General features: G+C 29.5%; 1 protein-coding gene across 2 annotated transcripts; it reads left to right on the forward strand.

Annotated features, from left to right (window-relative positions):
- Nucleotides 1–360: 360 nt before the first annotated feature.
- On the forward strand, nucleotides 361–2,374 carry LOC112274893 (prefoldin subunit 6). 2 transcript variants are annotated; one of them, XM_024504744.3, is made up of 6 exons: nucleotides 361–389; nucleotides 579–699; nucleotides 1,135–1,205; nucleotides 1,329–1,453; nucleotides 1,641–1,701; nucleotides 1,893–2,374. In XM_024504744.3, the coding sequence occupies exons 2-6, from the start codon at nucleotides 627–629 to the stop codon at nucleotides 1,953–1,955; spliced, it is 393 nt and encodes a 130-aa protein (XP_024360512.1). In that variant the 5' UTR covers nucleotides 361–389; nucleotides 579–626; the 3' UTR covers nucleotides 1,956–2,374. The 2 variants fall into 2 exon arrangements, with proteins under 2 accessions (XP_024360512.1, XP_024360513.1); XM_024504745.3 differs by having other exon boundaries at nucleotides 584–699.
- The last annotated feature ends 10,939 nt before the right edge of the window (nucleotides 2,375–13,313 follow it).

Consider the following 13,313-nt stretch of genomic DNA (forward strand, 5'->3'; position numbering starts at 1 on the left):
GCAAGATATTGGTACGTCGCTAACTCAAGTTAACACAAAAAGAAAAAAAACTAGAAAAAAGAAGGTAGGAAAGTAATAAAGTGGAAACTATATTCCAGGAGATTAATTTCCAAACTCAAGCACACATGCAGATTTTTCACAGCATTTCCAACTATTTTCATTGTGAATTGAATCACCAACAGGTCTCCTGAGGACACATACCCAGTTGTCATGCCACATCACACAAATTCGACGAGAAACAGACGACGTGGTATAAAACCAACCCGATGCTGCTTTCGTACCGACCCCGTGTTTTATTTATTTATTTTACATTAGGACATTGAAGGAGGGCTTCCGGACTTGGAGTTGGTGTTTCGATGTGGTTTGGCTGAGGAAGTTCATTCGGAGAGGTGAGCTAAGCTGTCGATTTTCTGCTCAATCTCGGGTTGAAAGCGCTTGACTGCGCCAAGTGACTTGGCGTTCGTTGATGTCTTTGGAGCTGCTCATTGAGAGATCTTCTGCTTGTGGGTGAAGTTTTTTGAGGTCGCAGTTTTGAATGCGAAGCGTGCTTTCGTTGGACTCATTAGACTATGGTTTAGGGTAGTGTGGGCACATTGTAGGGTTTTACGAGGAAGAGGATTTTCGCGATGGCGTCGGCATTGAAAGAACTGCAAGCGCAGCTGGAAAACCAAGCCGCCTCATTGAATAAAATCCAAAAAGGTTTTCAGCTACATCTTGGTGTGATCTGTTTGCATCGGATGGTCGGTCCTATCTCGGCTCGAGTTCTTTACTTGTGGTTTTTTGCTGTGGAGGTGATCTTGTATGGTTCATTTAGAACGAACTAGCTCCACAAAAGCCGTTGTCGCCATTTTAGGGTTTTTCTACTTGTAGAGAAGAGTATTCTTTATTTTTTTCTTTAAAAAAAAAAAAAAAAAAAAAAAATCCCAATCTCTTCTCTTCGTTGTAATTAGGGCGACCAAGTGTCCATTACTTGTAGACGATAACCAGAATAGGTCTGATCGGCGGTGTTGGGGGGTGCATGCTGGTTGCTACGATGGATAATATTGATTTATTAATTACTCTGCTCATACTTCTATTGTGGTCCATCTTGTATGTTACATAATCTTACTTGTCGGTAGTGGGATTTTCTTACAGATATAGGTAAGAACCATCAAGTAAGACGTCAGTACACTGTACAGCATGGGGAGAACGAAATGGTGCAGAAGGTTAGTTCTTGTATGACTATGACATGTTAGCATAAAGTGAACTACTTCGGTGAATTTTTGAGATTGTATTTGAGCCTGAGCAGTCGGAGGTGCTGATAGTCAAGCGTCGATGTGCTCTTGCAGGAGCTGGAACTTTTGGAAGATGACGCGAATGTGTATAAGCTGATTGGCCCTGTTTTGGTGAAGCAAGACTTGGCTGAAGCGAAAGCTAATGTCAATAAACGGCTTGATTACATTACTGCTGAATTGTAAGTTTTTATTTTACTTTATTTATTTATTTATTTAATCTTTGCCAATTTCTCGTAGTAGTCATTCAGTGCATTTTTTGGACTCGTTTAAGTTATCAAGTAGTCTCTGTTGCGTGCATGTTGTCGTACAGTGTCCATGTTTGTTTTTTTATGGTATTGATATCGGAAATAATGCCGCATTTGACAGGAAACGTATGGATGCTACATTGAAGACAATGGAAGAGCAACAAATGGCTAAGCGAGACGAGGTTAGTTGCCCACTTAGCTGTTCGCTACTCGGTCGACTAGACTGCCTCTTGGAACTACTGTATTCACTTGCATAGTAGCTTTTTTTGTTTTGAAGGAGTGCAAGGACGACTCTTGCTCTACTGTCGGTAAATCTCGTCATCATATTTTTCGTGACGAGTCTGACGTCGCTAATTACTGTGAATTGTGTTAGGTAATGAAGACGCAACAGCGTATACAAGCTATTCAGGCCGCCCAGGCCGCAAAAGCCAAGTAGGAAACTATATGCAAGACCTCTCGTTTAATCGATTGCTATAAGTTTTGATGAAAATGTCCAGCCCATGCATTGCTGTAGCTTGCTACGCCGCCAATTTAGTATTGCAGCAAACGCTCATACCCAACAGAATGTTGGTTTTGATGGGGAGACGATATATCTGTTAAGCTCCTATTACCGCGCCTTGGCTGTTGCCCTGGAGACCTATTCACAGCAGTCAGAGTGTGAAATTTGTTAGTCAGAGTGGCATGTCTACTAGGTTACTTCCACTTAATCAATTTTGGAGATGTTATTCTATTGTGTTATGTTGATTTGTTCAGTTTAAGTTCTGCTTACAGAAGTCCTCCGTGGTGCCTGTACTCTGTTCATAATGTAAACCTTCAATGGTTGGTGTGCCGATTAAGGTTTGAGGAAAGTTGCAACTCGTGTCCTTCTATGTGCATAAGGGTCTCTGGACCTGCTAATGGTCTAGCTTGTAGTTTACATGTCGTGGAAGTGTCTATCTTGCAATGGACTACTTGTCCAACACCCTTATCCTTAGCACCCGATTGGAGAGAGACTTGTCCGCGTAAGAAACTTAAGCAAACTAATTCGAAGCAGGAGCACGAGTGCTAAGGAAAGTCGACCGTTAGACATTCGAAGAATTTGTAGTTTTAGAATGTCATTAAGACAATTATATTTGTATAAATATATTTATATACACTTTTATTCCTTTTCTCGTTTAATTGTATGAATCTGAACGTGATTACCTCTTTGCCATGAAGAAGAGCTACAGGCGGGTCAAGAGATACTGTAATTGGCTCACAGAAGAGAATTAGTATTCTAGTTTGTGGAATAACTGAGGCTTGGCTTTCCATTATATTTCTGGTGTAGAACAGACTGTTCTTAGGCCACATGCCAGCAAACTGAGCGAGTGATTATATTTCTTCTGAGTCTATTTGTTTATTTATATACCACTCCTATCAAAGTCCTCGATCAATTAAGTCTGACATATTTAAAGAATTTGGACCAAATGGTGTGGTTACTTTGTCATGGGTCGAGTCAATCAGTTAAAAGATGGTTTTATTTTGCTGAATCCAATTTGTCTATAAATAGGCACTGTGCAAAATTTACTTATTTTGATATGGTAGGAGCATAGCATAGCATTTTGATATTTGAAAAGGGTAAATTCAACTTGTATTTATTTGAGAAGGAGTTGCAGCAATTCTAAATACAAGATACAAAAGAACAAGACCAAAGTCTTCATTTTAAATTTGTAGAAAATATAAACAACAATGGTATGATGATGGAATAAGATACAATTTTTTTCTATAAATTTTTAGTCACATGACATATCTTAAAGTATATATATATATATATATATATACAAAAGTTATATCTAAGAAGCTCTTTGATGTTTTTTGAAGTAGGCATTTTCTTATTTAATGTATTTCTATTGAATTTCACTTATTTCTATTTATTTAAATAGGATAGGTATTTATTATATTATCTCTTTTTTTAAGAATAAGTTTTACAAAGAATAATTAAGTTGCTCTAAGAATAGAATTCAAAGCTATAAATAAATAATCTATACAAAAATTAGTGAAGCATAGATCCACCCATTTGCAAGCTTGTATGTTTTGCACCACATTCCAAAACACTTGATAACAACTAGATATATACAAATGATGTCAAGGGAATCACAATACCTCCATCTTTCAAACTAGACTCTTAAATTATAAAATCATGTGGAAGAGAAATCTCTACAAAGTAGAATCTATAACTATTCACCACACAATTACTACAATTGTATGTGTAGGTTAAAGATATCCACCTTCCCTTCTTCTTAATCTATCAATATTGCAATGATTGCCAACTAAGCTTATAGATTACACTACCATTATTTGTAGAAATTTTGCCACAACGAATGGAAATGCTGGTAGACCTTAGTGCCAATTTCATCTTCATCTTCTTTCTTTTGTTACTTCTTGAATAGAAAGACTATGCTCACTAATTAGAAAGTGCTACTTGTGAATAGCATTGTCTATGCTTTTTGTTGCAATTTGTATAAATTTGTAAATATAGTTGTATCTTAGAAAAACTTATTTGCTTTTAAAATCCAATTTCCAAAATCTTAATCCATTGAATTTCAATAAAATTTGATTTAACTATTGAAATATATATATGTATATATATATATATTTATAAATTAAAATTTTATTGGATAAGATTTAGAATAATTTTTTAGTTGGATTTAGGTAATTTTTTCATTGACTAGTAGAAAATTTAATTTAAAATAAGTATGAAAAATTTGAAAATAACTAAACATTGAAAGAAAAATAATATTAATATTAGAAGATTGCCATCAATATTGAAGAAAAAAACTGATTGACATCTAAATATATTAAAATTTATTTCTTTCAATTTGTAAATTCAATCTTCTTCAAATTTTCTGTATTTATTTTGAACTATGAAATTAAAAAGTATAAAAATTATGAATAAAGATCAGCTCCTAAATTATTAGATATTAAAATTTTAAAACTGATATAAAATTTATTAAAATTTGATTAGGTTTTGATTATGATTTGATGAAGATTTGAATATGATTTGATTATGATTTGATTAATCTTTCTTTAAGGTTTTATTAGAATTTTATTAGGATTTTTAAAGATTTTATATCAAGGACATGAATCTCAAAGAAAGAAATCCTCAATACACTCTTGTGATACTGAAAAAAATTGGAGAGTTACTCAAAGATGATATATTATTGAACTATAATAGCTATTGCCAAAGATAAGAAGACTAGGAAATCTTGAAATAAGACTAAGGACTAAAAAGGCATTGAAAAAAATGAAGAAGGCTTCACTCTTGCCTCTATATACACTCTTAACAAGGAACTATGTGGTGATGTCCTATAAGACCTCTAAAAGATGTTGACTTTGTAAGACACATATCTTAACTTGCAAGGAAATTTTTCTATATGTGCACCACATAGTGAACTTGTTGAGAAAGCTACCAACACGTGGTTAACTTGTTGATTAAGTTTCTAATCTACTAATCAATTACAAATACATGTAAAGTCAAAGCAACGTCTATGAAGCTTCATTAGACGGTATTATGAAATTAATCTATTTTTATCTATTTTTATTTATTTCTATCTGATCATATAGGTATTTATTAAAATATCTATTTATATCCATGATATTATCTCCTCTTTTAAAAATAAGTTCCATGAGGAGCAATCTTCATATCTTGAAGAAATCCAAGATGCAACAAATTGTATTTGCGACATGCTCTGATCTTTGTTCTCTTTGAATATAGTTGATAGATCTTTTTAGCCATCAATAGTGTCCCATACTAGAGAGAGAAGATCCATATTATTTGATCGTTGTTGAAGCCTTCGTAACTTCTTTCAAATAAAACATTTGGAATACCGTGAAGAGTTGTTCCTACCTCTAATAAAATCACCAAACATTGGGAGTTTCTTCAAAGGTCATGATACCAAATACATTGTATCTTGCCATCTATTTGAGAAAAGACATGTCATTCTTGAGAATCTTCATGTCGATTTTGACATCTTGAAGGTTATAATAATTATAATATCTCATTTAATAAGTCCGCAAATGAAAGTTCTTGAATTGAATGTGTTGGTTGCTACTTCTTAGCATCATAGATATACAAAAGCTATAAAGACAAATAAAAGGTAGAATATTATCTTCTTTTGATCTTGTTGCTTTTATAATAAAGATTTGCTATTCTTCATCTTGATTTTGATGGATGTTGTCAATGAAAAGCTTCAATTCTATTTGCTTGCTCCCATTAGCGTATATTAATATCATATCTATGCCAATAAACAAGATATTTAAACCTATTTTGGTGCCGCTTTGAATCTAAGACTTCTTCCACCTTGAACTCTTGATTATTATCTACTTCTATAGGAGGAGGTAGTATTTGTCTTCTTCTTGAGATATTCACTGTCTTATATGGCTCAAAAAAAGACAAGTGAAATATGAGGTGGATCTTTATAGACTCCAATAGATATAATTGATAAGCAACAAGATTGACTTATCTACTAATAAAAAAAGATCCAAGCGAATGATAATCCAACTTATCACAAAGACGAGTAGTCTTATTATTGTGACAAAGTAACCATATTTTGTCATGTACATTGAATTATGATTATTCTTTGTAATATACATCTGCATTACTTTCGTTTTGTTCTTGAGCTCCTTTTCATTGTGCCTTCATTGTTGCATGTAGCTCTGACAAATATTTTGCTAAATCTTCCACTACAAAATTATTAAATTTTAAAAATTCAAAAGTATCAAGACGTGGATAATAACCATAATTGGCAAAAAAAAGGTGTTTATTGAGTAGAAGAACGTACCAAATTATTATATGCAAACTTTTCTAATGATAAAAGAGTTGTCCAATCATCTTGATGATAGTTGATGGTATACCTCAAATACTATTCCAAAACTTGATTCTTATATTTTGTTTGCCCATCAGTTTGTGGATGAAAAGTCAAAGAAAGCTTTATATCTATATTTAAAATTTTAAAAAGAATTCTCCAAACTCTAAATATAAATTGAGTCCCCTTCTCTAATATAATATCTTTAGGTAATCCGTGATAGCAATAAATGTTGTTAAGAAAAAACTTAGAAATTTCTTCACTTGTGATAGATTTTGTACATGGTATAAAATATGCCATCTTGATAAAATAATGTAATACCACAAATATAGAATCATGTGAACTTGAGATTGGAAGATCCGTAATAAAGTCCAAAAAAAAAAAAAAAAAAAAAAAAAAAAACCATAATTGTTTTGAAATATGTAAAGGCTAAAGAAGTCTATAAGATCGATGGCAAGAAATTTTGAATCTTGAGCAAATGTCTTATGATTGTACAAAGTCTTTGATTGCCTTTTACATATAAGAGTATGAAAAATCTCTTGATACTAGCTCCGAAGTCTTGTTGTATCCAACATATCCAGCTGTTGGAAAGTCATGTTAAGTTTGAAGAATACGTAATTATGTCCCACCTTTTGGAATGTATAATTGTCCCTTGAAATAGAATAGGTTGTTCTTAAAATTGAACTTAAAAGTATCATGAGACTTAGAAGAATTATGCTTGATATCATAGATAAGATGATCAGAGGACATACTTGATTGAATTTACTTGACAAACGTTGAATCAATGATTAATATTGATTTTGTTGCTCAAAGATGAAAATATTTCAACTTCAAGAAAATTATTCTTTACTGATCAAAAGATGCAACTTCTTTTCTTGGCATAAATTAAGAACGTCTAGAAAAGATGTTCAATAAATCTTATTGTTTTTTGAATCGATAAGTGATCTTGAAATCAAATCTTCATAAAGACATGCTCCAATGAGCTTGGAAACAATTTATAATACATGTTAATATGAAATACTTGAGATTCTTGTAATTTGTATACATGGTGACTAGACTCATGGCACCTACTAAATAATGATGTCATTCTTAAAAAGAATCCACGATTGCAAGGAGCTCTTTGTGGTAGATTTCATAATTAATTTTGATCTCTAAAAAAAATTTGGAATAAAAAGCTACTAAATGGAGTTTTTTATCTACTCTCATTTATAATAATACTACATTTAAGGCAAAGTTTGATGCATCTATTTCTATAAAAAATACCTTAAAAAAGTCAATACAATATAAAATTGATATAAAAGCAAATGCCTTTTTTAAAGCATCAAAGGATGATCTGGCTTCTTTACTCCACTCAAATTTGTCTTTATAAGTCAAACGTATAAGTGGAGCTACAACTTAAGAAAAATTCTTGGTAAAGATCTGATACTAATTGACAAAGTCTAAAAAACATTACACATCCTTTCCTGTTTTTGAAATCTTCTAATTTATGATAGTTTGAACATTCTTTGAATCCATCATTAGCTATTCATTGGAAATGATGTATCCTACAAATTCAACTTGAGTAGTGTGGAATACACACTTTTTTAACTTAACATATAATCTTGTATCTCTAACTTTTTGTAATACATGATGAACATGAACTTCATACTCTTTTATATTTTTAGAATAGATTAAGATGTTGTCTAAATAACAAACAATAAAATCATCAAGAAACTCATGAAAGACATCATTCATTAGATGTTGGAAAGCAATTGATGCATTCGTGAGTCCAAAAGACATGACATTATAGTCAAAATACCCATACCTAGTTCAAAAAGTAATTTTCTATTTATTTACTTTTTTTTTGCTTATCAAATTATATGCTCTTCATAGATCTATTTTTATACAGATCTTTATTTCATTGAATTGATTAAGAAGTCTTGAAATCAAAGGTAGAAGATACCTATTCTTCATGGTGATCTTATTGAGTCTTTGATAGTCCACACACATCCATAGAGATTTGTCTTTTTTCTTCACAAATAAGATGGGAGCTTTAATTAGAGATTTAAAATAACATATAAAATTCTTAGCAAAGATCTCATCAATATACTTCTTGAGTGCAACTAACTCATTTTGTGATAGGCTATAGATTGGTCCAAATGATGATTGAATTCTTTTATAAAGATTGATGGAATAATCATAAGGCCAATGCTTTGGAAGAATATCTGCGTTCTTCATTTTAAAAACATCTTGGAAATTTTAATATTGGCTAGGAATACTATTTGATATCTTCTTGCCATCAAAAATAGGCATGGCATATAAAACAAAAGATAATCCTTCTTTTGTGGCATACATTATAGCTCTTGTATCTATCACTAAGAATTTGGATGTACAAGACTTATATATTTTTATTTGACTGATAGAATTTTGGATTAATCTATCAGAAAAATTAAGGTTACAAGAAATCCAATCTATCTAAGGATTATATTTTTTTAATTAAGATAATACTAAAATAATTGGATTAGACGAAGATCTTATTACGTTAAATATTATTATGTTATTATAATTTTTAATTGTTACATCTAAAAGAACAATCTCATGCATAAGATTCCTAAAAGATAACAAATAACTTTCTATGATTTCTATATGTATAGGCTTAGTTTTTTTGATAAATAATATATTTTTTTTGATAAAATATTTGTCTATAAATGAGGTTGAGACTTTTGAATCTAACAAAGCTAAGACTTTGTAATTTTTTGGTCCTAAATAAAATTCTATTATAAAACAAGATGAAAGATCAAAGAAGAGAATAAGACCTTTATTAGGAATTACACAAGATTATAGCCACATGGTTCCTATTGTAGGTGAAGAAATTCATTTTCTAATACATTGTCTTCTTTGGCAACCATACTTCTCATTTTGTGGTTGCGTTGTTTTTTTGGATAATATTGAGTAGTATGTTTAGCTTCTCCACAATGTAAGCATAAGCCTTCTTGATATCGTTGATTCTTTTCCTACTTTGAGAGGAATTTAAAATATTTTGTATTAATTTGCATTAGTTTTGGCCTCAATTAATAAGTTTTTGAAAACTTGAAAACTGCTATCATTATTTGATTTGTTTGTCTTTATTCAAATCTTTGTTTTTGATGTCTTTGAAATAATTGATTATTGCATGCAATGGCTTGAGCAATAAATTATTTTAAAGATTCTACCTTTGACATTGTGAGTAAAAAATCTTTGACATTATTCTTCAATTCATATCAAAATTGATTAATTAAGGCTTTGTCATTTCAATCCATGTTGCAAGTGAGGTTTTAAAATTTAATAGCATATATGGTGCCTAACCATGATCCTTGCCATAAAGATAAGAGCTTAGTCTTTACTACTCTTTTTTAATCATTTTCTCCAAATGTGGTTGTAAACACTTTTAGGAATGAATTCAAAACATAAAAGAGTCATGAATCTTTTTCCATTAAAGGTGCAAACTAAGAGAGAGCTCTTCTTGATAGAAATGTGCTTATAAATCTGATTTGAGTAAATCCATTAGAATATTGGAAGAGATGCAACCTTAAATAGAACTTGATTTGTTGCAAAAATCCTTGAAATTTTGATCTTGTTCCATCAAAATTCTTAAGTATACTAATCCTTCTCTTTATCATACTTAAAAGAGAAAAAATTCCTAGATTTAATTACAAGGTTAATCTATATGCTTCTTTCAATTGTACAAGCTTTGAACTTCTTCCATAGGCATTAAAAATCCCACCAATAGATCTTAATTGGTAGATTGGTTAATAATATAATATTGAATCATTTAATGAGATAAATACTAAGGTTAGAGAGTCAATTTGACTATTTACATATTTATTAGAATTTAGAAGTATTTATAAGTATAAAAGTCTTATTAGAAGAAAAGTTACAAAAATAGAATCTTAATAAGTCTTGGAGACAATTATCTTAGTTGGTGTAGTATTTTCACTCACTATTGAGTATTAATTATTAGTAATTGAGACCAATGTATATATTGGCCTCACATCTATATATATTACTTATAAAAATCCTATCAATGATTAATTAATAGTTACAAGAAGTTTTAAAAAAACTTCATATCTTTTAAATTATGTCTGTAGAAATTAGGATTTTTAGTAGATTTAAATTGATTTTATTACTGTAAAAAATCACCAAGATAGAAAAATACACCCTTATATGGATATTAGTCTTATAAAAATATTATAGGATTTTTAAAAATTTATTTAGAATTTATCTAAGATTTATTTATGAATTTTTAGAGAAAATTTCAAGACCTCGGTAAAATTGAGTTTTACCACCTTGAAAGCCATTATGAAAAAATGAAGCAAGATTTGATGAATTTTTTTTAAGCTAATTGGATATTTTTAAATATCATGGTGAAGTCAAAAATATTAAAAAAGTAATTTCACTAGTAGAAAATAGGAAGACCAACAGGTAGTATAGTCCTTGAAGGAAGAGAGGTGCACAATTCCCATATGGATTGTAGCACCTTGGGTATAGGTAGGAAGATAAGATTAAAGCCTCAAGGCTCTATTAGACGACCAATATACTCTACTTATCAGCCTTGGTGAGGCTCTAACTCCTGATTTCTTAAGCAAGTTATCCTTGAGATAAAAATTATTCATTGAACTTTTTTATTATTTACATTCTATCTTTAATCTATCATAACTTATTCACAGTAATATAAAATTATATGATTTTCATGTCATTGAAAAGATAAAAAAAATTCTATCTAAAAATATAATTTTTAATTTTAATTTTAATTTTTTTTTGGATAAAAATCTAGTGAACACACTGTGACTTAGTTTTGAGTGTTGTGATTACTTGATTTCATTTCTTTCACTTGAATTATGGTTGTTCCTCTTAGTTTTTGCCAATTGCTTATTTCACTTCATACCACCAATTATAAACAATTCTTAATTGAGGCCATCTTGTAATTGGAGTTGAGAAGTAAAATTTATATTCATAGGCATAGATATAGTACTTCCATAATTCACTCTAGAAATATGTGAGATTTCTACTCTTAGAATGTTAACAAGCTCATAAAGATCTGCAATATTTGTACATCTATTTTTACTTCTGTAAGATTAGCATTCATAATCTTTCCTTCCATAGACAACTCAAATAAATTAAAAAAATTAAATTAGATGAAGGTAATCTATATCCTCTAATATCAAATGAAAGTTTCTACAAAGAGGGATAATCCACTCCCTTTAAAGAAAAAATTAGTGTTAGAAAATAAGATTTTTTTGTTTAAAGATGCATAGTCTACAACATTCAAAATACAACAATAGAAATAGGGTAATCTAGTCACTTCTAAAACAAGATAGAAATAGTAAGTTAGTACTCTTATCAAACTATCAAGGATATGAATTTCAAAGAAAGAAATCCTCAATACACTCTTATGATACTAAAATGAACTAAAAAGTCACTCAAAGATGATATATTATTGAACTAGAATGGCTATTTCCAAAGATAAGAAGACTAGAAAGTCTTGAAATAAGACTAACGACTAAAAAGGCATTGACAAGAGTGAAGAAGGCTTTACTCTTGCCTCCATATATATTCTTAACTAAAGCTACATGGCAATATTGTATAGGACCTCCAAAACATATTGACTTTGCAAGATACATAACTTAACTTGTAAGGCAAGTTTTCTATATGTGCACTACATAGTGAGCTTGTTGAATAAACTACCAATATGTAATTAACTTGTTGACTAAGTTTTTAACCTGCTAATCAACTATAAATACATATAATATCAAAGTAGTGTCTATAAAGCTTCTAAGAATTACAATTCTAGAAAAGATTCTTGATATTTGTTAGTATCATTAAAAATGGAAATTATTCTTAATGATATTTTAATTTTTTTTATTTAAATAAATTTATGAAGATTTTAATAATAATTTTATAATAAAATATCTTTCTTATGCTAATATGATTTACTATCAACTATCTTAGAAAAAAAAAAATTATGTGGTAAATATAATTTGTAACATCTTAGACTTTTTCAACATGTGATTACCATTCCTTGTAGTACTTGTCTCTAAAAAAGGGAGGTTATGTCAAAAACAAACTTGTTTATATTATTAATTAGAGGAATTACGTAGAAAAAACTAGAAGCCAAAAATTATAGAGATGAAGAAAGATATTGAAGGAAGTATATTGTAGCATCTTCACAACCCTAGAAAAGGAGAATGTATAGCTCCTACTTTTGGAATATGTCATAGAAGCCACTAATAGCTTCCATTGATACTACAACAATAACATATTATAACATAGCTTTTAAGTAAAAAAATAAAATAAAAGATTACACTATAGAAGAGCTTAATTAAAAAAAAATAATAAATTACTTTAAAAATATAGATAATAATTAAGAAGGTAGTAAAATTAATAAGTATTAATATTTTCTTCTAAAAAAATGGCTTCTATTTACTTTGTAGAGCTATAATAAAGATAAAATAAAGTAGAATAAAAAAATTAATATCATTAGAATCTTAAGGTAGAAATAAATAATAGTTTTTGATAAAAATTTATATTAAAAAATTAAATGTTAATACTTAGAGTGGACCAATATAAGCATGGATTGCTATCAATTTTTGAGGTATAAAAATATACTTTTATAAAAAAATCTAAAATTCTTTGATTAATTAAAAAATAAGATTTGAAAGTATACTAAAAAAAGATTTTAAGGCATTAATTTTAGTGATTTTAGTTTAAAATGGATTTGTAAAAACTTTGCAAAGTTAGGAATGTTTTAGAGTGACTCTAATTTATGAAAAATAAAAAATATAGATAATTTAGAGCATTTTATAAGATTTGTAGTAAACCTATACTTAATTTTTTTATAGATTCATGATCATAATTAAGTCAAATATTTGATGTTATTTTGATCTTCATTGAATAATTAATTTTAAAATCATAAAAATTTAAAAGAATTAATAATTTAGAAATTAGAGGTTAGA

The sequence above is a fragment of the Physcomitrium patens genome, chromosome 22 (genome assembly GCF_059467195.1).
Source record: "Physcomitrium patens ecotype Gransden chromosome 22, ASM5946719v1, whole genome shotgun sequence".
In the NCBI taxonomy this organism is placed as follows: domain Eukaryota; kingdom Viridiplantae; phylum Streptophyta; class Bryopsida; order Funariales; family Funariaceae; genus Physcomitrium; species Physcomitrium patens.

Bases quoted from the DNA above. Each gene is read 5' to 3' on its own strand.
- LOC112274893 (XM_024504744.3), top strand. From the start codon at position 627: ATGGCGTCGGCATTGAAAGAACTGCAAGCGCAGCTGGAAAACCAAGCC. The intron at 700-1,134 runs GTTTTCAGCTAC...ATTTTCTTACAG, and splicing joins ATTGAATAAAATCCAAAAAG to ATATAGGTAAGAACCATCAA. The intron at 1,702-1,892 runs GTTAGTTGCCCA...GAATTGTGTTAG, and splicing joins AAATGGCTAAGCGAGACGAG to GTAATGAAGACGCAACAGCG.